The 26,624-nt window shown below is 44.2% G+C and overlaps 1 protein-coding gene across 1 annotated transcript in view; it reads left to right on the forward strand.

Annotated features, from left to right (window-relative positions):
* Positions 1-26,419, forward strand: part of LOC308676734 (lysophospholipid acyltransferase LPCAT4-like) — a 44,548-nt gene extending 18,129 nt beyond the window's left edge. Inside the window, exons 2-14 of the mRNA XM_081342739.1 lie at positions 8,481-8,623; positions 8,727-8,947; positions 11,870-11,982; positions 12,075-12,135; positions 13,182-13,240; positions 14,581-14,615; positions 14,713-14,767; positions 15,759-15,841; positions 16,362-16,487; positions 18,123-18,264; positions 20,358-20,456; positions 23,100-23,259; positions 26,022-26,419. Of these exons, the coding sequence (XP_081198865.1) occupies positions 8,481-8,623; positions 8,727-8,947; positions 11,870-11,982; positions 12,075-12,135; positions 13,182-13,240; positions 14,581-14,615; positions 14,713-14,767; positions 15,759-15,841; positions 16,362-16,487; positions 18,123-18,264; positions 20,358-20,456; positions 23,100-23,259; positions 26,022-26,179 (1,455 nt within the window). The 3' untranslated portion in view covers positions 26,180-26,419. The remainder of the gene's footprint in view (positions 1-8,480; positions 8,624-8,726; positions 8,948-11,869; positions 11,983-12,074; positions 12,136-13,181; positions 13,241-14,580; positions 14,616-14,712; positions 14,768-15,758; positions 15,842-16,361; positions 16,488-18,122; positions 18,265-20,357; positions 20,457-23,099; positions 23,260-26,021) is intronic.
* The last annotated feature ends 205 nt before the right edge of the window (positions 26,420-26,624 follow it).

The raw sequence follows: 26,624 nt of genomic DNA on the forward strand, positions 1-26,624 counted from the left end.
CTTTTGTGACTCGTGGACTTCAACTCCCAGAATTCCTGAGCCAGCATGACATGGCTCAGAAAATGACATGGCTGCTTCGATGAAAATGACATGGCTCCTTCAATGAGTCACAGATTTTTGCTCCTGTAGATTCTGAAACACCTCTTCTAATTGAATCTGACACATTAAACAGCCCATTCATTTCCTTCTTTTCCTATGAGTTATTAACCAAGTGTAACAACAACAACAATATTTTTTTAAAAAAAACAACCACTTTAGCTTCTCCCATTTTTGGAGCCTGACATTTGCAAAGAGATTCACAGTCTCAGATTGCATAAGATTTTGAATCAGGAGTATACAAGATGCACTCTTCCAGATATTTTTGGCCCCTTCTTAAAAGGAATTCCCAGGATAGAGAGATGCTAGATAACTGTTGCCTGTCTCAATATCTATGGAGATTCTTAGTCATCCAGGACATGATTGTCCAAAAGGTGCTTTTTTCGAGAGGCAACTGGACTATGTTTTTTCTTTGAGGAAGAAGACGTTTCGCTTCTCATCCTAAAAGCTTCATCATTTCTGACTGGATGGGGGGGGGGTTGATGGAAGGAACTAATGTCTAATTCCATCTTTGAGATCCAGGTCAAACCAAAGTCATCTTACAGTTGTTGTCTGTCTATATGGCAACTGACTGAAGTGTAAATTGAACATCTTTCTTAAAACACAACCCAGTGTCCTTTGCAGTATTTAGGAATGTAAGAAAGTTAGACAACTCTAGCTGTCTGCTTGAAATATATACCATGTTTCCCCAAAAATAAGACAGGGTCTCATATTATTTTTTGCTCCAAAAGACATATGGTTTATGGTTTATTAAATTTATATGCCACCCTTCTCCCTGAGGGTTTATTTTCCAGTTAGGTCTTATTTTGGGCAAAATACGGTATTAAATGTGTCCATCTGGCTGAAAATCTTAACTGGGGCTTATTTTGGGGGTAGGACTTATATTACAATCGTCCAGAAAAATCATGCTAGGGCTTATTTTCATGAAAATACGGTATTTACCTATCAATTAAATAATGTGAATATTATCAATATTGAATAATATAGTATTGTATAATAGGAATATTCAAGAATTCTCTCTCTAATTGTGAGTCAAAGTTGGCTTTTGGTATTGTAGGTACGTTTTATGGGTTCACGCATAGTACTTACTCAAGGCTCAACTGTGATTGGTTGTTCACTCAATTTACCTTAAACCATGTTTCTTAGAGATCCATTCCAAGAATCCTGCAAGCCACATGTGTGGATGTACTGTATTCCTATGCACTAAAATGGTATTTTTAAACAAATGAACCATCCTTTCTGCCCAATAACTCATCCCAATTTTGTGATAGTGCTTTTGATTCGTACTATTCCAAAAGTGTTATATTATTCTTTGTGCATTCCTTTAAATTATCATTTTAGCTTATTTTCCTTAATGCCCAAACTCTCTTTTGGATATTTCAGAATCTAGCAATAACTTAGCAGGTATGAAACTAAACTCTTGTTCTATATAAGCAGGTCAGCTTACTCTTTTTAATTAAGAGGAATATTTGATGAGCTCTGAGCTTTGTTGTTTGCTTGCAGACATTTCATTACCCGACTAAGTAACATCATCTTTTTAATTAAGATTGCAGACAGCGCTGCTGGTGATATAATATACACAGATACACACAGAGATTTATCTCTTTCTAGTCAATTTTAGGATAACTAAATAAATGTTACTTCTTGCTGTCTCATTAGCCCATGTTCTTGAGTTGTCCTGTGCTTTTGGGTCTAAAGTTTGAGAATTGTCAAAATGTTATTAACTACAAACAGAAGCATCCACGGTGTCTCTCTGTGAGTCAAATCCACAAGATGGCATGTGTGGTGTCCACCATTTTGTAAATTTTAAGAGAATAACAGAGTTGGAAGGGACCTTGGAGGTCTTCTAGTCCAACCCCCTGCTCAAGCAGGAAATCTTATGCCATTTCAGACAAATCTCCTCTTAAAAACCTCCATGGGGTAAAATGGGGCAAAATTCACTTAACTGCTGTCTTGCTTAGCAATGGAAAATTTTGGGCTCAATTGAGGTCATACGTCAAGGGCTACCGTGTTTCCCTGAGAATAAGACCCAACTGGAAAGTATGCCCTAGCATGATTTTTCAGGATGCTTGTAATATAATCCCTACCCCCAAAATAAGCCCCAGTTAAAATCGTCAGCCAGATGGATGCGTTTAATACCGTATTTCCCTGAAAAATAAGGCCTAACTGGAAAGTAAGACCTAACCGAAAAATAAGACCTAGCGCAGGGGTAGGCAACCTTGGCTCTTTTATGACTTATGGACTTCAACTCCCAGAATTCCTGAGTCAGCTGACCTAGTGCATCTTTTGGAGCAAAAATTAATACAAGACCCAGTCTTATTTTTGGGGAAACGGGTAACTGTATCCTTCTCCCCTCCATTTTTAAAAAACTCAATTCTCCTCATCAGTTTCCAAAAACATGTTCCCTCACCATCCTCAGTTGTTCGTGGTACTCACAACTTCCACCTATCTGTCTTTCTTGCTGGATTTATGGCTCAATTTTATTTCTTCTGGGCAGTGTGCACTAATGGTGCCCTTCCAAGGAGTCTTATCCGGAGTCCTAAGCTCTTTCACTTCCTCCCTCTGAATGAATGGCATCTTCCTTGCCCTTCCCTCTAAAATAGCACAGCCGACTTCTTCACTCTGGCTGTTCCCCAAACGAAATTACTGGCGTCAATGGTGAAGGAACTCTGTGATGTAGTATTTACGCCAAGGGGCCCCAGGAGAGGAGTTACAACTGGGAATTAATTCTAAGCTGGACAGGAATTCCGGAGCAATACAGTAAAACAGGGGACAGGATTGCTGACTTCTCTCTCGTTGATGTGGCATCTCTCCTAGGGAAGAAAAAAGCAGGATTTGCTGTTTGTTTGTTTATTTATTTATTTATAATGAGACTTGTATGCCGCCCTATCTCCCGAAGGACTCAGGGCAGCTAAACAACAATAAAATACAATAAATACAAATATTAAAAAAGAATTAAATTATGTCGAAGTCCCACTAAAACCAATTTAAAACATTTAAAATCATAATTAAAAACCCCATTATCATCAGTCCAGGTCGGCCTGTTGGAAAAGGTACGTCTTAAGGTCACGACGAAAGGACCGAAGGTCTGGGGCCATCCGGAGCTCCCGGGGGAGTTGGTTCCACAGGGCAGGTGCCCCCACAGAGAAGGCTGGGGTCGCCAGCCGACATTGTCTGGCCGACGGCACCCTGAGGAGGCCCTCTCTGTGCGAGCACAGAGGGCGATGGGAAATCGTTCCTGGCAGCAGACGGTCCTGCAAATATCCCGGGCCTAAGCCATGTAGGGCTTTATAGGTAAGGACCAGCACCTTGAATCTCACCCGGAGGTGTTGCTACAACCCAAGTTTAGCCTGAGGTTACTGTGCAAATTTAAACGGTCCTCAACTTACCACAGTTCATTTAGTGACTGTTCAAAGTTACGGCACTGAAAAAAATGACTTAGGACCATTTTTCACACTTACGACCCCGTTAGTCACAAGATCAAAATTCAGATGTTTGGCAAGTGGCTCATATTTATGACGGTTGCAATGTCCCGTGATTCTGTGATCAACTTTTGCGAGCTTCTGACAAGCAAAGTCAACGGGGAAGCCAGATTCACTTTATGACCGTGTTACTAACTGAAGAACTGCACTGATTCACTTAAGAACTGTGGCAAGAAAGGTCATGAAATGGGGCAAAATTCATTTAACAAATGTTTCACTTGGCCACATAAATTTTGGGCTCAAGTCGAGGACTCCCTTTATAGCCTTGGTGGAGCAGTGGGCTAATGCCTCCTTAAGTAACACCAGCTGCTTGCAATTAGTGCAGGTTCGCATCCCACCAGGCTCAAGGTTGACTCAGCCTTCCATCCTTCCGAGGTAGGTAAAATGAGGACCCAGATTGTTGGGGGCAATTAAGCTGACTTTGTAATAATGCCGCTTGGGGTGGTGGTGTGAAAGCCCTAACAAGCAGGCATATACATAGAATGAAGGCTACTGCTAAGCTTGTAAGCCGCCCTGAGTCTTCGGAGAAGGGCGGGATATAAATGGAATTAAAATAAAAAAATAAATGAATAAATAGCCATCCAAAGCCCTCATTAAATCATTTTCAAATTGATTTTTAACTTGTAAGGCTGCAAGGTGTAACTCCCCTCTTTCTTCTGTTTGTTTGTTTTCATTGAAAGGCTAAAATCTTGTAAGATGACTTAACTCAGACATGTCAAACACAAGGCCCGGGGGCCAGATCCGGCCCATAAAGTGGTTTCGTGTGGCCCGTGAAGCCATCCTGGAAACAGTGAGGGAATGGCCCCCACTGCCTTGGCCCTGGCCCAGAGACCCTCCTTCTGCCAGAGACCCTCAGATCTGTCCCACTCCTGCCCAGCCTCCCATAGGCACCCTTCATGTGAACGATGTAGAGCTGGCCATGCCCACCCAGTAGGCCATACGCACTTTAGTCACGCCCACCCAGTAGGCCATGCCCACCCAGGCCACACCTAACCGGCCCCCTGGGGGCAACCGCAATGCTGATGCGGCCCTCAATGAAATTGAGTTTTACACCCCTGAGTCTTAACTGAACTGAAAAAGTAGGCATAGTATATACAGGGTGCAAAATATCAGTTGACCACCAGACGGCAGCAGTGAGATACAGAAAACACAAACATTTGCTGCCTCTGCAGGCTGTCTGGATATTTACAACCTGGACCTCTTGCCTAAGAAGACATGTGTTGGAGGCTGGCCAGCAAAGGGACCACAGAGACAAAAACTGTGTTAATAGTTACACAATTACAAAACAAAAAAGCCACCCTGTTTTGTAATTTTGTGAGAGTATTACAAAGATTTGGCTAATTTTTGCCTGACTTCATCTGCATAGTTTATAATGCTCTGATAATAAAAATGTAAAAGAACCCAAATTGTGTGAGGTTCTGGTGAGCTAACCCCAAGATTTCACAAGATTCTGGACAAGAATTCCCAACTCCTACCGGCATTCTTATGAAATATGGAGTATATTTTTACTTCTAAAACTAAATTTTACATAATGTTGGGGGCCCTTGGAAGCCCACTGAATGAGGAGGGATTGTGTACCAAAGCACCCATGGGCTTCACATTCCTTGGCTCATGTGAAACCATTTGAAAATGAGGTGATTGATGTGATCCATATATGGACTCCAGGTTGAAAAGCGAGACATGCTCCAATTTCAGACTGGATAAAGGAGGCAGGTTCTATATCTGAACTGGCTTAGAAATAAGACATCTTTGGAATCCATAGAGAAGTCATTACAGATAGTCCTCGCCTTGCAACAGTTCATTTAGTGACCATTTAAAGTTACAATATCACTGAAAAAAATGACCGTTTTTCACAACCATTACAACAGCCCCCATGGTCACATGACCAAAATTTAGATGCTTGGCAACTGATTCATATTTATGACAGTTGCAGTGTCCTGGGGTCATGTGATCAGCTTCTGGAACCTTCTTACAAGCAAAGTCAATGGGGAATCCAGATTCACTTAACAGCCATATTACTAATGGAACAACTGCAATGATTCACTTAACAGCTGTGGCAAGAAAAGTCGTAAGATGGGGCAAGTCCCACTTAACAAATGTCTCACTTAGCAATAGAAATTTTGGGCTCAATTGTGGTCGTAAGTTGAGGACTACCTGTACCATCTTGAATGGAGTTTATTTATTTGTATATCGAGTCGGTATCCCGGCTTTTGTACAGCAGCTCAAGAGATCATTCATACCGCTCTCTTGTCCTATATTTTTCTCCACAACAATCCTGCGAGGTAGGCTGGGCACAGAGAAACCGACCCAGATCCTGAATTTTTAATTAACAAGGACCAATGTAAACCTCAGGTTTTTTATCATTTGGAAGCAATAAACAATAATATCAGCCTCAAACTTGTTTTTCCCAGCAAAGCGTGTAAGGGAGAGAAATCCCCAGGGAATCCCAGTCCCTCCCAGTTTGGGCCATCTTAGCTTGCTGGACTTCCATTTCCTGTTCAGAGAAGGATTATCGCCCCAGGTGTCCCTTACAAGTCACGATGTGACGAACACAAATTGCATAATTACATAGTTTGTGTGATCGATGTGATGATGTCAAGCTGCACAGGACAGGACCTGCCCCCCCCCGGCAGGTGCCTGTTGTGATCTGGGGGGAAAGGAAGATGCTGTTGGCTCTCTGGGAATCAGTTCGTCCAACTTTAAGATCTTGGCTAAGAGAACATCTAAGCCCTCAGAAGAAAGTGACTTTTCCAAAGTAACAAATGATCTTGTCAAGCGCAATGCAGAAAAACGTGTTATTATTGCCTTCGCAAGTGGCAGTCAGGAAGAACAAGCAGCAGTGGGGAACACAGAGAAACCGAGTTAATCCGTCTTCCCATTTTATGCAAATAATATATGCAAACTGATGTTCTCTTAAAGTAAAGGGCTTAAGGCAGGGGTGTCAAACTCAATTTCATTGAGGGCCGCATCAGCACTGCAGTTGCCCTCAGGGGGCCGGGTGGGTATGGCCAGGGTGGGCGTGGCCTACTGGGTGGGTGTGGCTAGAGTGCATATAGCCTACTGGGTGGGCATGGCCAACTCTACATCATTCGCATCAAGGGTGCTTATGGGGGCCTGGGCAGGAGTGGGACAGATCTGAGGGTCTCTGGCAGAAGGAGGGTCTCTGGGCCAGGGCCAAGGCAGTGGGGGCCGTTCCCTCACTGTTTCCAGGATGGCTTCACGGGCCACATGAAACCACTTTGCGGGCCGGATCCAGCCCCTGGGCCTTGTATTTGACATGTCTGGCTTAAGGCTACGTAGGGCATAATAAGATGTATTTATTTGGGTTTTATCCCACCTTTATTACTTTATATGTAATTCAAGGTGGCGAACGTCCTAATATTCCTCCCTCCTCACATTTTCCTCACGATAACAACCCTGTGAGGTGGATTGAGCCGAGAGAGAGTGACTGGTCTAAAGTCACCTAGCCACTTTTGATGCCTAAGATGGGACTAGAACTCTCAGTCTCCCAGTGATTGGCCCACAATCACCCAGCCAGTGCCAAGGCAGGATACAACTCACTGTATCCTAGCGGTTGACCCAAAGTCACCCAGCCAGCTCCCATGCCAAGGCAGGACTAGAACTCACTGTCTCCTAACGATTGAGCCAAAGTCACCCAGCCAGCCAAGGCAGGACTAGAACTCACTGTCTCCTAGTGATTGAGCCAAAGTCACCCAACTTGCTTTCATGCCTAAGGTAGGAGTACAGCTCACAATCTCCTGGTTTCTAGTCAGCATCTTAATCCCTAGACCAAACTACTCTACTTGCAATGGGAATCTAGGCTCGGAATAGTGAAATTCAAATTGATTTACGTATGACTGCAATCTTATTTTTTATTATTTTTTTCCATTTATTTGTAGTATTGTTTGCTTATTTATTTGGATTCTGTACTATTCTTTTTGCTGGAGAAGCCCAGACTATTTTGCCAAGTGTGTGGTAGGCCCTGAGGGTGGGGAGTCCTTGCTTAATTGTTATAACACTTAGGTACTATTATAATACAGGTACAGAACAGGTGGTACCTGGCTCAACTGTAGTAACTGTGAGAGGGATCTCGGAGTCCTAGTGGACAAACCCTTAAATATGAGCCAGCAGTGTGCTGCAGCTGCCAAAAAAGCCAACACAATGCTAGGCTGCATTAACAGAGGGATAGAATCTAGATCATGTGAAGTGTTAATATCATTTTACAATGCCTTGGTAAGGCCACCCTTGGAATACTACATCCAGTTTTGGTCACCACGATGTAAAAAAAATGTTGAGACTCTGGAAAGAGTGCAGAGAAGAGCAACAAAGATGATTAGGGGGCTGGAGGCTAAAACATATAGGGAACGGTTGCTGGAATTGGGTATGTCTAGTCTAATGAAGAGAAGGACTCGGGGTGACATGATAGCAGTGTTCCAATATCTCAGGGGCTGCCACAAAGAAGAGGGAGTCAAGCTATTCTCCAGAGCACCTGAAGGCAGGAGAAGAAGCAACAGATAGAAACTAATCAAAGAGAGAAGCAACTTAGAACTAAGAAGAAATTTTCTGACAGTTAGAACAATTAATAAGTGGAACGGCTTGCCTCTAGAAGTTGTGGATGCTCCAACACTGGAAGCTTTTAAAAAGAGACTGGACAACCCTTTGTCTGAAATGATATAGGGTTTCCTGCCTGATCAGGGGGTTGGACTAGAAGACCTCCAAGGTCCCTTCCAACTCTTGTTTTCTGTATTCTGTAGCTTTTGCAAACTACGCAGGTATATAATCATAATTTAGAGACACCCCCCCAATCAAAGCATAAAATGTAACAGAAAGGAAAGCAAGTGAGGGACTGGATCGGGGTGCCTCCTTACGAGACACCTTCCAATGTATTTCTTTTCCTTGTAGTTCTATGTGCTGGGAGTTATTCTGGCCCCAATCCGGGTTGCGTTGGCCTTTGTGGTCCTATTCCTTATCTGGCCCTTTGCCTTGCTGCAAGTGGTGGGACTGTCTGAGGAAACCTTGCAAGAACCCTGCTCGGGATGGAGAAAGTAAGTAATGGCGGGGAGGACATCTCGGCTCTCCTTTGGGCCCGTTGCCCATGGTCCTCTTAATGCCTCCTCCTTTGTCGCCTTTCTTCTTCCTTCTTTTCAGCACAGTTGCTCATGGTTCGGTCTACTGGCTGAGTCGCCTGATGTTTTTCTTGCTTGGGTTCATGCGGATCCGGGTGCGAGGTCAGATGGCATCCCGGCTCCAAGCGCCCATCCTGGTGGCCGCTCCTCACTCTACCTTCTTTGACCCAATTATTTTGCTGCCCTGTGATCTTCCCAAGGTGGTGTCGCGCACGGAGAATCTCCACGTACCAGTCATTGGAGGTAAGGCTGCTTAACTTAGCTGGGGGTGGGGTGGGAAGGACAAGGAGAACCACGTAGGCAGTAGATCTTGCCCCAAAGGTTCTTTTTCAGGAGGCAACTGGACTTTCTTGTTTTTATTCTGAAGACTTTTTCGCTTCTCATCCAAGAGGCTCCTTCAGCTCTGACTGGATGGTGGGGAATGGAAGGATTTAGGGACGCGGTGGCTCAGTGGGTTAGGACGCTGAGCTTGTCGATCGGAAGGTCGGCAGTTTGGCGGGTCGAATCCCGAGTGCCGCATAACAGAGTGAGCGCCTGTCCCAGCTTCTGTCAACCTAGCAGTTCGAAAGCACGTAAAAATGCAAGTAGAAAAATAGGGACCACTACGGTGGGAAGGTAACAGCGTTCCGTGCGCCTTTGACGTCTAGTCATGCCAGCCACATGACCACGGAGACGTCCTCGGACAAGCGCTGGCTCTTCGGCTTTGAAACGGAGATGAGCACCGGCCCCTAGAGTCGGAAACGACTAGCACGCATGTGCGGGGGAACCTTTACCTTTACCTTTATAAATACACACACACACACACACATACAAGGAGTATAAGTCCTTCCATTGTCCGCCACCCAGTCAAAGCTGAAGGAGCCTCTTGGATGAGAAGCGAAAACGTCTTCAGAATAAAAACAAGAAAGTCCAGTTGTCTCCTGAAAAAGCACCTTTGGGATAACTATGACCTGGATGACTGAACATCTTCTTAGATCTTACCTTTGGACGTTTTTCATCCACTGCATCTGGTACACCTTGCAAGACCATTTGGTTTAGACTTTGGCTTTCTGGAGATTTTAATCCATTCTGAAATGGAACCTCTGGGATTCTAGTCCTCATGACTGTGAGGATATCTGCAATGGTGACTGCAGTGAGTAGTTTAACAGAATAACAAGAGTTCGGAGGGATCTGGGACCCACAATTTCTGAAGGCAAGCAGTTCCACTGGCTAACTGTTCTGTCACCAATTTTCTCCTTCTAGGTTGGTTCTCTCCCTGAGGGGGGAAAAAAATTCTTTGTCTTTCCAGATTCATCCAAGTATCAGATTCACTGAGTGGCCTCTGGTTCTAATCCTTGAGGAAGGGAAAGAGACCTTCTCTTTGTCCCTTTGTATCCACATCATGTATAATTTTTTTCCCACTGAGTAAAGTCCCCTCTCAATCACCTCAGTTTTGTAGGGTGAAAAAAATACAGTACTTAAAATATTGGACTGCAGTGAGGGATGGAACTGAGGGGTCCTTGGTCCTCTCTGAGCTTGGTTATTTTTTTTGCAGACGTTTCATTACCCAAACTAGGTAACGTCATCAGTGCTCAAGCGGGAGGAATTTGCTCTTCAGACTTCATATCAATTAAATTAAATTATGCTTCTAAACTAGGTGCTTCCTTCTCACTCCATGCAACACAACTTCCCTGCTCTTGGAGTGAAGCTCGATTTCACCCTCAAATGCTTAACGGAATAAGATTTGTGGGTTTAGATGTTCACTAAGTCTGCCTTATTGTGGCTGCAAAGATCCAGCTGATCGGTAAGATGGCAGCAAAGGGTTGGCGTATCTATCTATCTTTGCCATTGTCAAGTAGTAGTGAATGCTGTCATGGCTTGGCAACTGGACTTCCGTTTTTTTCTCTCTGCAGATCTTTCACTTCTCATCCAAGAAGCTTCTTCAGCTCTGACCGGATGGTGGGGAATGGAAGGATTTATGTTCCTTGCAGACAGCTGGTCATTTCTATTCTTTTGGAGAGTTGTTGAGGTCACCTGGAGGCTTATCTGTGCCTTCAGGGTCACCTGGATGGTGCCAATGGGTGTGGAGCCTTCTTGGAACGGTTGAAAGGACTGTGTTGTAGATTGGAGATAGATGATGTCGTATCCCCTCTGTTGAGAGAGGGCTGTTCAATTTTGACAGAGATGGCCTCAATGATTCTCTAAAACAGACATGTCAAATTCGTGACGTCGCGCAATGTATCGGGACGGTTTTGCCATTGCCAGCAATGGGGTGGGCACGGCTTCCGGTTGACGCATCCAGCCCACGGGCCAGCAGTTTCACAGCCCTGCTCTAAAAGAATGCAAATGACCAGCTGTCTGCAAGGAGTATAAATCCTTCTGTTCCCGACCATCCAGTCAGAGCTGAAGAAGCTTCTTGGATGAGAAGCCAAACGTCTTCAAGGAGAGAAAAGGAAGTGTAGTTGCATCGTGAAAAAGCACCTTTGGGACAACCGTGACCTGGATGACTGAGAGTCTCCATAGACTGTCATGGCTTGAATTTTGGTCGCCCTGATTTATTTGCTCCAAGACCGTCATTAATCTTGTGCTGATTTTATCATTGTCATTCCGTAAAAATGAGACGAACCTTTGGACTGATCCAGCAGGTGTTTTATCAACTTAGAAAGAATTCATTCCACTGACAGCTTTGGATTTCAAGAAGCAAATGCCGTACAATAGTCCTTGACTTACGTCCACATTTGTATCCCAAATTTCAGCTGTTAAGTGAGGCAGTTGTTAAGTGAATTTTGCCTCATTATATGACCTGTTAAGTGAATCAGTGCAGTTGTTAAGCTAATAACACAGTAGTTAAGTGAATCTGACTTTGCTTGTCAGAAGGTCACAAAAGGGGATCACGTGACCCCAGGACACTGCATCCATCATAAATATGAGTCGGTTTGCCAAGCATCTAAATTTTGATCATGTGACCCTGGGGATGCTGCAATGATCATAAGTGTGAAAAATAGTCCTAAGTCATTTTTTTTCTAGTGCTGTTGTAACTTCAGTCACTAAACAAATTGTTGTAAGTTGAGGACTACCTGTATTCCATCCTTTGGGAAAAGATTTCTCAGGCCAACTGCCTTAGCAGTGAGTCAAAAGATTTGCAACAACTTATTCATGTCTTCCCCATGTGTTCATTCTCTCCAGCCCTGCTGAGATTCAATCAGGCTATCTTGGTCTCCCGCCATGATCCAGCCTCTCGCAAGAAAGTAGTGGAGGAAGTGAAGAAACGAGCAACATCCCAGGGCAAATGGCCACAGGTAAAACTTGTTGGAAGACCGGATCCATTAAATTGTGTGTGTGTGTGTGTGTTTGGGGCTCCTCTCTTGATTTGTATGACCTCTTTTTCCAGGTACTTTTCTATCCTGAGGGGACCTGCTCAAACAAAAAAGCCTTACTGAAGTTTAAACCAGGTAAGGCATCAGCAAACCTGTTCAATAGGTGTAAAAACAATGGATTGAGTTACAGATCCAATTCATTAGCATTGAAGATTGCTCTGCCTTAAACTAATCAATGAAAAAGACAACTTTTATGATTGACACAAGAGACTACCAATTAGGGCCTTTCAGTGCCTGCTTTGAAAAGTAGACAGGGTTGCCAATTAGATGAAGTCTAATCTCTTTGGAGGGACGCAGTGGCTCAGTGGGTTAGGACGCTGAGCTTGTCGATCAGAAGGTCGGCAGTTTGGCGGGTCGAATCCCGAGTGCCGCGTAACAGAGTAAGCGCCTGTTACTCATCCCAGCTTCTGCCAACCTAGCAGTTCGAAAGCACGTAAAAAATGCAAGTAGAAAAATAGGGACCACTACGGTGGGAAGGTAACAGCGTTCCGTGCGCCTTTGACGTCTAGTCATGCCGGCCACATGACCATGGAGACGTCCTTGGACACGTGCTGGCTCTTCGGCTTTGAAACGGAGATGAGCACCGGCCCCTAGAGTCGGAAACGACTAGCATGTGCGGGGGAACCTTTATCTTTTAATCTCTTTGGAAAACTGAAAAAAGGGGGGGAAGAGTTTTTCTCAGAGTTGATTTGGGTGAAAAGCTTGTGAGTATCCTCATCCTTCAACCTTAAAATATATGTACCTTAGATTCACCTTCAGCACTCAGATAAAATTTTACTCCGCTAGCCATTGCCAACTGTAAAGGGCAGTGCTCATCTCCATTTCAAGGCCATTGAGCCAGCACGGTCCAAAGACATTTCCACAGTCATGTGGCCAGTATGACGTCGTGGAGCACTGTTACCTTCCCACTAAAGTGGTACCTGTTTATCTACTCTCGTTTGCATGCTTTCAAACTGCTGGGTTGGCAGGAGCTGGAGTGAAGACAGGAGCTCATCCCATCCCACGGTGCTCGGGTCTTGAACCTGGGTTGACGGCTTTCCAGCTGACAAGCCCAGCATCTTAACCACAGAAATACCACGCCAGATGAGTAAATCTTGAGCATGTGTGCTTTATGTTCTCAGGTGCCTTCATATCTGGTGTTCCCATTCAGCCAGTCCTCATTCGTTACCCCAACTCTCTGGTGAGTTTCCAAGAACTTTAGGAGTCTTAGCATTGTAATAATTACAGATAGTCCTCAACTTACAGCCTCAGTTAGGATCAGAATTTTGATGCTAAGCAAGATGATTGTTAAATGAATTGCGACCAATTTTACAACCTTTTTGGGGGCCACAGTTGTTAAGTGAACCACTGCAGTTGTTTAGCAAGTCACATAATCATTAAGCTATCTAGCCCTCCCCTCCAAGTTGGCTTTTTCTGTTGGAAGCCCTCAGGGAAGGTTGCATATGAAGATCACATGACCTTATAATTCTAAAATACGATAAATACTTGCAAGTTGCCAAGTACTCAAATTTTGATCACGTAACCATGGAGACTGCAACGGTCACATGTATGAATATGAGTTGTAAATTACTTTCTTTCGTTGCCGTTGTAACTTTGAATGGTCGCTAAACCAACAGCTTAAGTCAAAAGACTTATCTGTACCTGATGCCAGAGAGGGCTGGCTGAGTTTCTTGTCTGAATTTCTGAAGCTGGCTTGTCTAGTACAGCAGCTCCAACATTTTGGGCACCAGGGACAAGTTCCGTGGAGAGAGGTTTTTCCACGGACTGGAGGGAGTGTGGTTTTGCATGCTGCCTGCATCCCGTGGATCGGGCTTCGCCTGTTTGCACGGACTGGTTTCTGGCATGCTGTGGCCCAGTGTCGGTCCATGGACTGGGGGTTGGGGACCCCTGGTTTAGAAAATATTAAGCTACATAATGTTTAACTTAATGTACATGTCAAGGATGAAACTTTGGCAGCTACGTGCCTCTGTGTTTCAACTTGCTTTTAGATTAAGGGGGGAGGTGTTACTTTCAAGTGGGTTAGATGGAGAAACGAAACTTCTACAATTCAGCTGAAGACTGTGAGAGCCTGAAGCCTTTTCAAGGACACCAGAATAGGTGTGGATTTGAAGCAGACGGTTCCCATAACAAAGTAAACTTGTTTATATGGACTACATAAGAAGTTGGGGGTTTGGCTAAGAAAATTATTAAGTTTATGAATTGGTGTTGGAACCTCAGAGTTAGTTTTGCTTCAACATAACCACACAGTGTATTCATTAAGCAATAAGATTTTCGGGGATGGAATGAACCTGGAGTTTTATTTGGATTCTTGAGCTGGATGTTGACAGTACATTTATTAGTGCTTATAAAATTGGTAGTGGAGAAGCAGTTGAAGATTAATTTCTTCTTTCTCCGGTGATATGTCCCCATTATGGATTATATGGATCTCTATTATGGACCATTATGGACTTGTTATATTACATCCCCCTTATGGACAATGCCACTTAGTTTGATAAAACTAAATACCTCCTTTTTTTACAGGATTCAACCACCTGGGCATGGAGAGGACCTGGAGTGTAAGTTTTTAATAATGGTTTTATAATAGTGGCTGATTATGTGTATACCTCATGTCAGTGAGACCAAGTCTGAGTCATCTTCCATTTCTTCTTCCAGGTTAAAAGTCATCTGGTTGACTGCATCTCAGCCTTGCACGACTGTAGAAGTAGAGGTAACAAGAAAGATGGGGAGTTTGTGATCATTCCTCTTGGGGTGATCCCTTGGTGCCTTTTCTGCTTCAAAGTAATGAACTGTACTTTGTCCAAAGTGCCAAAAAACCCAACACAGTTCTAGGCTGCATTAACAGAGGGATAAAATCAAGATCATGTGAAGTGTTAATACCACTTTACAATGCCTTGGTAAGGCCACACTTGGAATACTGCATCCAGTTTTGTACACTATGATGTAAAAAAGATGTTGAGACTCTAGAAAGAGTACAAAGAAAAGCAACAAACACGATTAGGGGACTGGAGGCTAAAACATATGAAGAACTTTTGCTGGAATTGGGTATGTCTAGTTTAATGATGAGAAGGACCAGGGGTGACATGATAGCAGGTTTCCAATATCTCAGGGTTTGCCCCAAAGAAGAGGGAGTCAAGCTATTCTCTCCAAAGCACCTAAGGAAAGGGCAGGAAGCAATGGATGGAAACTAATCAAGGAGAGAAACAACGTAGAACTAAGGAGAAATTTCCTGACAGTTAGAACAATTAACCAGTGGAACAACTTGCCTCCAGAAGTTGTGAATGCACCAACACTGGAAGTTTTTAAGAAGAGATCGGACAACCATTTGTCTGAAATGGTAGGGTTTCCTGCCTGAGAAGGGGGTTGGACTAGAAGAACTCCAAGGTCCCTTCCAACTATTCTATTCTGTTCTGTTCTGTTCTGTTCTGTTCTGTTCTATTCTATATGATTTGTAGGAGCTAGAGTCACACTTTCGCTTTAAATGTTGTGTGGGAGGTCCAATCCCCCAAACAATGGAAGGGAATTTCTATGCTCCACACTATTAAAAATTATAATTTCATGTAGCCTTGGGTGCTCAGATTCTAGTCTTTAGATTGGCCTACATTTTGTCTAAAGTTGATGCCATTTTTTTCTTTGCGTAATATAGCTCAGTTCTCCAGAACGCCATTTTCCTTTAATTCTGATTTTCTTTTCCTTTCCAGTTTCTCCCAGTTTATCAACCCAGCCCCGAAGAGGCTGTGAACCCCACACTATATGCTAACAATGTCCAGAAAGTGATGGCCAAGTGAGTTGGAGATGCTTTCCGTAAATGGGGAGTTTGGGGTGCAACAGGAGGAAGGATAGGCTCAACATTATAAGAAATGGTCAGACGATGTCGTGACTGGTTTGGGGTCCAGGTTGCGTGGGCTGCTAAAAACTGAGCTCTGAAGACTTGAGAAGGCACCTGGAAAAACTGAATTCATAGCAGAGGAAGCCCAAGGCTCTTGATAGTTGACCAGTCTAGAACAGTTGGCCAGTTCATTAAGGTTTATGACAAAATCCATCAATGCAGAGGTTTTCCCTTGACCATCTTGCTGGGCTTCGAATCTGATCTACAGGATGCTAGCTTGAAGTCCCTGATGGCCTCAGCAAGAGACTAGAAGCTGTGATTTATTACCTGGAAAATATACTGGGGTGTATGGAAAAACTACTGCAGCTTTAAGCCAGGTTCTTGGTGCACATGGATAATACGTTTCTTATCTTGCTTGGTGAATCTTTGTTTCCCTCCAGACTCTTCTCCTTATGTTGTCTCCTTCTTTAACTAGAGCCCTGGGGATCCCTGCCACAGACTGTGAATTTGTGGGCAACCTTCCAGTGACAGTAGTAGGATGCTTGAGAGTAGCTCTGGAGCCACGCATCTGGGAACTGGGGAAGGTTCTCCGGAAAGCCAGGTGAGAGGTCACCAGGACAAGGAAAGAGCTTTGGTGGTTGCATCTCATCCTTCATCCAACCTTTGCCACAAGACACAAAAAAATCTCCTTTGATAAGTTATGGGTCAGCCTCTCTTGCTATTAGGGTGGAGCAGCTGGGGTACCCCTTCTGGTTCTTGGAAATCCATTGGCAAAGGAGGGGTAGCTGTTAGTGGATCAGAAATTTGACTAGCATAGCGTAATCATTGGCACAAAGTCTGCTTGGGAGGAACAAATCAAGTAGGACTGGAATGACACCTGGGAAGGAACCAAGATGGTCCAGGTTGGTGGGTTTGTAATTTCCAGTGTGCTTCACTTAATATAATGAAGCACACTAGAAAATCAGTTGCATGTTTCCTTCCTTCCTTCCTTCCTTCCTTCCTTCTCTTTCTTTTTCTTCCTCCTTCCTTTCTTTCTTCTATGTTTTTGTTCTGTATATTGTTACTATATTGAAAAATTCTAATATCTATCTATATCTATCTATCTATCTATCTATCTATCTATCTATCTATCTATCTATCTATCTATCTATCTATCTATCTATCTATATCTGTATCTATATCTATATACCTATACACACACACACACACACATGGTCTGTCACTGAAGGTGATCTAAGAACCAATTATAGGGATAATTGAGGAAAATGCGGTTAAGTAAATCAGGGCTCAGCTTCACTGCTGTGGGAAAAATAAATAGAATTCCACTGAAATGGGGGGAATATTTGCTGATCTGCCCAAGAGGACAGTGTAAACATGTAAAATAAATACATTTCTTTTTTTTATCCCCTCCCCCACTTTTCCCTCAGTGAGTAGGCAAATTCATTCTATCCCAGTTAAGCTAATTTGCATTTTTGTTTGTTTGCGTTCCAGAAAACATGTTATCACTGGATATAGTATAACACTGGATATGGTATTATACTAACAAAAGCAATCGTTTGTTGTTATTCTTTCCTCCCTCAAAGTATGTTGGAAAGAAATGAATTAACTAAGTTAGAATTCTGATTGTTTGTCACCATAGTAACTCTCAAAAATCTGAAGAGAGTAGGAAGATGCTCGCTGTGAGGGAGAAGCTCCCCCCCACACACACAAAAAAGAAAAAAAGGCTGAGATCAAAAATGGCCCAGGGACTGAGAGAAAACAATATCCCCACCAAATTCCCCCAGCACATCCCTCCTTTGTTCTGGTCACAACAAAGAGCTGAGCATATGCAACCCACCCCATGCTTTCTTGTTCACAATAGATACAAAAAAGAAACATATTGTTTTTCTATACAGACGAAAATATGGATGCGGTAGAAAATGAGCAGGCTGAGCTGTGGGGGTGGGGGATGTCAAACACTTCATCAGTTTGGAATCCTTACGTAGCCACAAGCAATCTAAATCCAGCCCCTGTGAATTCTATTGACTCTTATCCAGTGCCAGTTTGGCTTGACCATTCCTTAATGGATTGAATTCATGTAAGACAGCATGAAATAAACTTGTAGTACTTTTGAACTCCATCCCAGCTCCTGGTTTCTTGCGCCGGAGAGATGGCTCTTGTGGCTGATGTTGCCAAGAGGGCTGACAAGCTTCCCAGCCTCATTGGTTTTCACCTTTCCAATTATCTCAATCAACAGATACCTAACTGATGAGATCAAATACGATTTGGATGCGCTTCCTGTTGGCACTTCGGGGCAGGTGGGACCAAGTGATCTTGCCCACTGGCTGGGACTGGCCTGTCCTAAAGCTGTGGAGGAGATCTGCGTCTATTTCCAGCAGGTAAGCTGGAACAGGAAGAGGAGTACAGGTCATCCTCGACTCACGATCACAATAGAGGCCAAAATTTCTGTTGCTAAGTGAGACAGTTGTTAAGTTGGTTTTGCCCCATTTGATGACCTTGGTTGCTGCAGTTGCTAAGTGAATCACCACAGTTGTTAAGTTAGTAACATGGTTGCTAAGTAAATCTGGCTTCCCCCATTGACTTTGCTTGTCAGAAGGTCACAAAAGGTGAGCTCACGTGACTCCGGGACACTGCAACCATCGTAAATATGAGTCAGTTGCCAAGCCTCCGAATTTTGATCATGTGAGCATGGGGATGCTGCAATGGTGATAAGTGTGAAAATCAGTCATAAGTCACTTTTTTCAGTGCCGTTGTCACTTCAGTCACTAAATGAACGGTTGTAAATTGAGGATTACCTGTATGGAAGAAGCTTGCAACATTGATAATAAATAAACTTTGCAAAAATCAGAGCAATCTTCTTTTCCCCCCCAAATTGCTCTCAGGTTAGCTTCGTAAAAAGATTCGATTAGCAGGTAGTCCCTTATTTATGACCGTCATTGAGCTTCAAATTATGATTATTTAGTGGGTCACCATGTGACCACGTCCAATTTAACAACCTTTTTTGAAGCAGTCATTACGCAAACGTGAACCCATTGTCTGCAATGGGCTTTTTTTTTTTTTTTTTTGCTGGAGACTGGAAGCAAATCCCTCTTTCTAGCCAAGATCATCATAGATCATTGTAGAGCCGTGGTGGTGCAATGGTTAGAGTATAATATTGCAGGCTAATTCTGCCGACTGCCAGCAGTTCAATTCTCACCGGCTCAAGGTTGACCCAGGCTTCCAAGGTCGGTAAAATGAAGACCCAGATTGTTGGGGGGGGGGCACATATTGACTCTGTAACCTTAGAGAGGGCTGTAAAGTCTTATTGCTATTGCTAAATTGCGGTCACGTCACCACAAGATGCTGCAAACGGCTGTAAATGTGGGCTGGTTGCCAAATGCCCAAAATGCAATCCTGTGACCACAGATAAGTCCTGACCATCAAAACTTCAAATTTAGGTTATAAGTAGCCCAGGGGAGGACCATCATCACTTTGAGTGGTCACTAAGTGATTGGTCGTAAGTCAAGGATTACCTCTATGGAGAGGTTCCCTGATGGGTTAGGACTGCTTGGTGGAGCAGTGGGCTAATGCCTCCTTAAGTAACACCAGCTGCCTGCAATTAGTGCAGGTTCGCATCCCACCAGGCTCAAGGTTGACTCAGCCTTCCATCCTTCCGAGGTAGGTAAAATGAGGACCCAGATTGTTGGGGGCAGTAAGCTGACTTTGTAATAATGCCGCTTGGGGTGCGTGTGAAAGCCCTAATAAGCAGGCATATAGATAGAATGAAGGCTACTGCTAAGCTTGTAAGCCGCCCTGAGTCTTCGGAGAAGGGCGGGATATAAATGGAATTAAATTAAAATAAAATAAAAATAAAATAGGAATGATTATTCAAACGTTGGAGAATTCACTGCAAAACTAGTTGAACCTTAAAATTTCATCCCATTACCGAGAAGTCTCTGCATTATCATTAAATGCAACGTTGGCCTTGGTTGAAATGTTGTTACAGGTAGTCCTCTACTTAAGACCACAACGGAGCCCAGAATGTATGTTGCTAAGTGAAACACATTTGTTAAGTGAGTTTGGCCCCATCTTACAGCTTTGCTTGCTACAGTTGTTAAGTGAATCACTGTCATGGTTAGTCACATGGTTGTTAAGCGAATCTGGCTTCCCCATCAACCTTCCTTGTCAGAAGGTCGCAAAAGATGATCAAGATGACCCTGGGAGACCATCATAAATAGAAGCCAGTTGAAAAGCATCAGAATGTAAATCATGTGACCATGGGGAGGCTGTGATGGTCATCAGTGTGAAAAATGGTCATAACTCACTTTTCTCAGTGCTGTTTTAACTTCGAACAGTCACTAAATGAACGGTTGTAAGTCGAGGACTATCTGTACTATGTGCATAAGCTAGAGTGGCTTTGCTTTTCTTCTTTTGCCCTTTGCCTTCCCTGCACTTCAGCAACTCTTTCGTACTTTCCTGCATTGATTCCCAGGATTCCAATGGAAACATGGATGCCCGGGAAGTGGCCTTAGCCCTGGAAGCTTTACAAGGAGAAAATGACCCACAGCAGCTGACACGTCGGGCTTTTGAGGTAATGGCTCTGATTATCTTTGAGGGGCAAAGGAAATGAGCTTGCAGAAGGCCAGCGAGATGTTTAGCAAGGACTTGGATCTCTACTGCCCAGGGGATTGTGGGAGTTGAAGTCCTCACACTTTCAAGTTGAGAAACACTGAGTTAGTACTGGGGCAGGGAGCACCAGAACATGCCAGGGAAAGGAGAAGGAGGAGAAGACCCTTTCGTATTGCTGTTAAGAAAATGACAGGGACCGATCCATAAAATCTTCCAGAGTAAGCTCAACTCAAAAAGTTTTTTATGCCTCCTCATGTGTAGGGAGAGAATTTTCACACTGTCAGTGAAGTACAGCTGATGGCAAATCTGACCATTGCAAAACAAGGGAAAGGGGAAAATCCCGCCCTTATGTGCAAGAGGGGAGGACAGGAAGGAAAAGATGCAGATGGATTTGAATAGCGTTTCTCTAAATAGAGCTCGTTCTTCAAACACAGCTGTTCCCTAGAATTTTTTCCTTTTCCGGTGGCTCAGTGGGTTAGGACGCTGAGCTTGTCGATCAGAAGGTCGGCAGTTTGGCGGGTCGAATCCCGAGTGCCGCGTAGCAGCGTGAGCGCCTGTTACTCGTCCCAGCTTCTGCCAGCCTAGCAGTTCGAAAGCACGTAAAAATGCAAGTAGAAAAATAGGGACCACTCCGGTGGGAAGGTAACAGCGTTCCGTGCGCCTTTGGCGTCTAGTCATGCCGGCCACATGACCACGGAGACGTCCTCGGACAAGCGCTGGCTCTTCGGCTTTGAAACGGAGATGAGCACCGGCCTCTAGAGTCGGAAATGACTAGCACGCATGTGCGGGGGAACTTTTACCTTTTTTAACTTTGTAAACATCACTTGTCAGAAATTACAGATAGCCCTGAATTTAGGATCAGCAACTGAACCCAACCTATCTGTTGCTAAGCAAGACAGTTGTTAAGTGAGTTTTGCCCCTTTTACAGCTTTCCTTGCCACAGTTGTCAAGTGAATCACTGCAGTTGTTCAGTTAGTTAACACAGTTGTTAAATGAATCTGGCTTCCAATTGATCTTGCTTGCCAGAAGGCTGCAAAAGGGGGGGTTGCACTGCAACCGTCATATGAATCGGTTGGCAAGCATGATTTTTTTTTGATCATGTGACCATGGGGATGCTGCAATGGTCATAAGTGTGAAAAAACAGTCATAAGTCAGTTTTCAATTCTGTTGTAACTTCGAACAGTCAAGAATGGAATGGAATGGAATGGAATGGAATGGAATAGAATAGAATAGAATAGAATAGAATAGAATAGAATAGAATAGAATAGAATAGAATAGAATAGAATAGAATAGAATAGAATAGAATAGAATAGAATAGAATAGAATAGAATAGAATAGAATAGAATAGAATAGAATAGAATATCTTTATTGTCATTGTGTAACTCACAACAAAATTAAGTGCTGTCTACAGTGCACCGAGGGACGCGGTGGCTCAGTGGGTTGGGACGCTGAGCTTGTCGATCTGAAGGTCGGCAGTTTGGCGGGTCGAATCCCGAGTGCCGTGTAGCAGAGTGAGCGCCTGTTACTCGTCCCAGCTTCTGCCAACCTAGCAGTTCGAAAGCACGTAAAAATGCAAGTAGAAAAATAGGGACCACTGTGGTGGGAAGGTAACAGCGTTCCGTGCGCCTTTGGCGTCTAGTCATGCCGGCCACATGACCACGGAGACGTCCTCGGACAAGCGCTGGCTCTTCGGCTTTGAAACGGAGATGAGCACCGGCCCCTAGAGTCGGAAACGACTAGCATGCATGTGCGGGGGAACCTTTACCTTTACCTTACAGTGCACCACTCCACACAAGTAAAAACCACAAATAAGAACATACTTTATAAACACACATCCTTCACATTCTATTCACCATTGCACTGCCCCTAATATTGCACTTCAATGTTGCATTAGACTGTGGTATTTAATATGGTTACAGCTCTGGGATGAAAACTATTTTTCAGCCTATTTTTCTTTGTTTTTATTATCCTGTACGATCTGCCAGATGGTAATAGTTAAAAAAAAAAGAATGTCCGGGATGAGATGGGTCTTTAAGAATATTTTGAGCTTTCCTAAGACAACGGGAACTGTACATTTCATCCGGGGGGCGAGGGGGGAGGAGAGGACATCCAATAATCCTCTGGGCAATGGTAATGACCCTCTGGAGCATTTTCTTATCTGCTACTGTGCAGCAAGCAAACCACACACAAATGTACAAAACCACACACTAAACAAACTGTTGTAAGTTGAGGAATACCTGTATTGGATTCTTGTGAATTTCCTGGAGTGGTTCCAGTTCTGGATGTTGGGTGAAGCCCGACATCCAGAATATTTTATCGGTGAAAAGGTCAAAAGTATGGAAAGGAACAAGTAGGTAGACACAGAATAGTTAGCAATGGAAGACATGGAGGACATCAGCATGGACTTCTGAAGAAAAGATCAACAGAGTCTGTAGCAAATCAGGGGCACAAGATTTGAAGAAGGTGGAGCTAGATAGGTTTTGTGAACTATCTAGCTATCAATTTCATCCCTTTGCCAATCAATCTCTTATTTATTATTGAATTACAATAAAGTGCTAATATGATTTATAGTCATGTATTTATTGGCCCCTTCCCTGTCAACCAGCTATTCTCTGAGGTGGAGACCACGACAGGAAGCTCTTGTCTGCACCAAGATGGATTCTGTGCCATTTTGCGCCTCTTGCTGGGCACTCCAGTTGTGGATGGAGCTGAACTCTATGGCCGACTCTGCACCGAGGACCACAGCCGGGACGGGCTTACCCTTGGTGAGAATGGGGCAGGGAGAAGAACTCTTAGGATGGGAAGGAAACCCTCAACTGTGCACAGTAGTAGTAGGTCATCCAAAGGATATTCAAAATCCACACAGCAAGTCATGGAAGAGAGAAACAGATGGATATGAGGAGCTGAGAAAGAGGAAGGCTGTTATTTTTCTGGCCACTGATATGATATGGAAGCCTTATGAGGGAAGCAGATTTTGATGAGAAAGTTTTGGGCAGCTCTTAGGCCATATGCCCCACACCGAACTTTGTTTCTGTAGGCCATGGAGACCTCCAGGATCAAGTTTCTAGGTTTAAACAGCAACTCTTCCATTTATAGTTATCCAAAAATCTCAGGGATGACTCACACCCTGGACGGTATCTCTTTACTCTCCTACCATCGGGTAGGAGATATAGGAGTATAGCCAGCCGTACCAACAGGCTGAAGAACAGCTTTTATCCATGGGCTGTTTGGCTTTTGAACGGGAAATAATTTTATAAACTTTATGCATGATTGACTTGCGAGGCCGGTGTGTTGTGCAATTAGCTCACATGGTGTAATAAGATGGAAGGTTTGTGTCACTGTAAGTTGGGGGTGGGGGCACGAAGGGAGGCTCAGCCAATCTCAATGTATACATGGTTGTACTTTGACCATAAAGGTTCATTCATTTAAGTTGCAGTATGGAAGGAAATGTGGGCAGAAATACACTTGTTTGGCTTCTTTTAAGCCTAGTATGTCCATTTTCTCTTTCGATACCCTCAACAGACACCCCAAAAATTGAACGAATCATTGAAGGAAACATTTGTAGCTCAGGGTTGAAATGGGTCCTTGGTGCTCTCTGAGCTTGGTTGTTTTCTTGCAGACATTCCCTTACCCAAACTAGGTAACATTATCAGTGCAGAGTAGATGTGACCTAGTTCGGGTAATAAAATGTCTGCAAGAAAACAACCAAGCTCAGAGAGCTCTACGGATGCCTGAAGTATCATTATCAACTACCTGTGGCTGTAGGAGATCTTAAGTTAAAAATATGGCCTCTGGTTGCCTGTTCCTCTAACCATGGAAGCTGTTCTGTACCAGCCTACTACCAGCCCTGCAGAAAAGGCAGGGACAACCCCTTTACAAGAAGGCAAGAGGCTGGAACTAAGCCTGCCAAATTTATGGACACAAAAGCAAACAGCAAAACAAAACACGAACCATGAAACAGGAGCTATTCAAACGGTTGCCTTCAGCAAACCAGCCCTCCCACACATTCCCCTTTTAAACAGTTCAGGGCGTGGCTTCTGTCTGCCTCCTTCCGAGGTGCCCCATTGCCTTCCTCTGTTTACTCCTGCTTGACTGCCTCCTGCGTCGGGCGTCCTTGAACAGGGCCAGCTGTGGGTCATCTTCATCCACGCTGTCAGGCTCACACAGCTGGGTCTGTGTCGTAACCAGATGAGAGGGGCCTGGCTGAGGGCTCTGCGGAGCCTCAATACTATCCTCAGCAAGCTCTCCAACACCCCCCTCCTCCTCCTCCTCTGAATCGTCCGACCCAACTGCCGAACCCACAGGCTGACCCTGAATCACAACAGAAGCAATAAGAAAGGTACTCAAGAAAGAGGAGAAATGGCTGTCCACATGTGAGCTCTAAAATGTAGGCTCCATATTATAGAAGGTGGTGGTTGACAGGTCACTTCAGAAGAACCCTGCAGTTTTCTTGGCAACATTTTTGGGAGGGGTGTGCCATGGCCTTCTTTAAAGGACTGAGAGAGAGGGACTGGCTCAAAGTCACCCAACTGGCTTTGGGCCTAAATTGAGTTTGACTGATCACAAAAAAGAGCGGAGCCGAGTTGCACCTGGCTAGTCATTAGATAGACGACTGCTCCCATGTCTCAGGGCTGTAGGCTAGGTTGGGCAGTCTGAAAAACATCCTGGAAGAAAGCAAATGGCAAACGCATTTCTGTACTGTTGCCATAAAAAATTCCCAGGCATTTTCAGCAGGGGCTGAACTGGATGTGTGGCATCTTTGCCTGGATCAACCCGTAAGTGATCTGGGCTGATGTTGAAAAAAAAAAAGCCTAGGGTTTGACCTTCTTGGTCCTTGGAGGGGAAACCACGGAATAATTTCTAGGCTAGGAAGTCAAAAACACATCCTAGAAAATCCACAGTGGCAAGCCAATTATGATAGAAATTACAGAGCATTCTGTTGCTCCGATGTCTTTGGAGATTCTCAACCATCCGGGTCATAGTTGTCCCAAAAGTGCTATTCCAAAAGACAACTGGACTTTCTGGATTTTTTCTTTGAAATTCTGGACAGAGAGGACCACTGATTTGAAAGAGGGGTCAAAGAGGCCATCTATGTTAAAACTGAACATCCCCCTCTGTTAAGAAACATCGCCTGCTTCCTGTCTATAACACAGTCCTTTCAGCATTCCCAAGAAGGTTCCACACCCATTTCAACTCTGATTCAGGTGACTCTGAGGGTCCAGATAAACCCCCCAAGTGGCCTTAGCGACTCTCAGGAGAGTTAACGAACAAAAAAAGACTGCAAAGAATAAAAATCATTCCATTCCCCACCAGTCCGCTAGAACTGAAGAAGCTTCTTGGATGAGAAGAGAAATGTTTTCAAAGAAACCAAGAAAATCCAGTTGGCTTTTGGAATTACACCCTTCGGGATCTTCCTGTGGTTCATCTAGAACCATGCTTGGTTCAAGAGGGACTTAGCCTCTTGTGATGCCACCATTGGGAGTCCTTTTGTAACAACGTGCTTTGTTTTCTCCTTTTCCGTAACCAGGTGAATTCCAGGACTTCTCTCTTCATCACCCCGACTACGCCCGCCTCTTCAGCACGTACCTGCGTCCCCCTCCAGCCTGCGCTCTGCCCAAGCCTGCCCAAGCCTCCACTTACGCTAACGGTGTCTCCGCCATCTCTCCCAAAAGCAAGGCTGACTGAAGCCCTCCCCCTGTCTGTCTACTAAGCCATGTGTATCCAACCACCGTGACAACAACCCACACTGACACTCAGCCATGCCACACCTTTGGCCTCTACAGAGCTCGTTCTTTGCTTGCTCCCTGCTGTCCGGGTGGTTAGGCAGACTGGGGCCGAGTTCCTCCCCCCTCCCTCCCCATCTCAGGGCAAACGAAAATGGGGAAATCACAACCGCAATTTTTTTTGGGGGGTGGTGGTGGTGGAAATTGGGGCTTCTCTGGGTTTACTTTAGAGTTTTGTTGGGGGGGGGGCAGGGCAGGGGGGGGGGCTAGGATTTTAATCCTATCCTTTATTTTATGTTGTTTTGTTTTGTTTTCGTCAAGAGGAACGATGAACCGAAGGATGAGATCGTATGGCTTTCGGGGTTTCATTTTCTGTTTTGTAAAATATAAGAAAGTGCTATTTTATA

Source organism: Vipera berus (genome assembly GCF_964194415.1).
Source record: "Vipera berus genome assembly, chromosome: W".
Lineage (NCBI taxonomy): Eukaryota > Metazoa > Chordata > Lepidosauria > Squamata > Viperidae > Vipera > Vipera berus.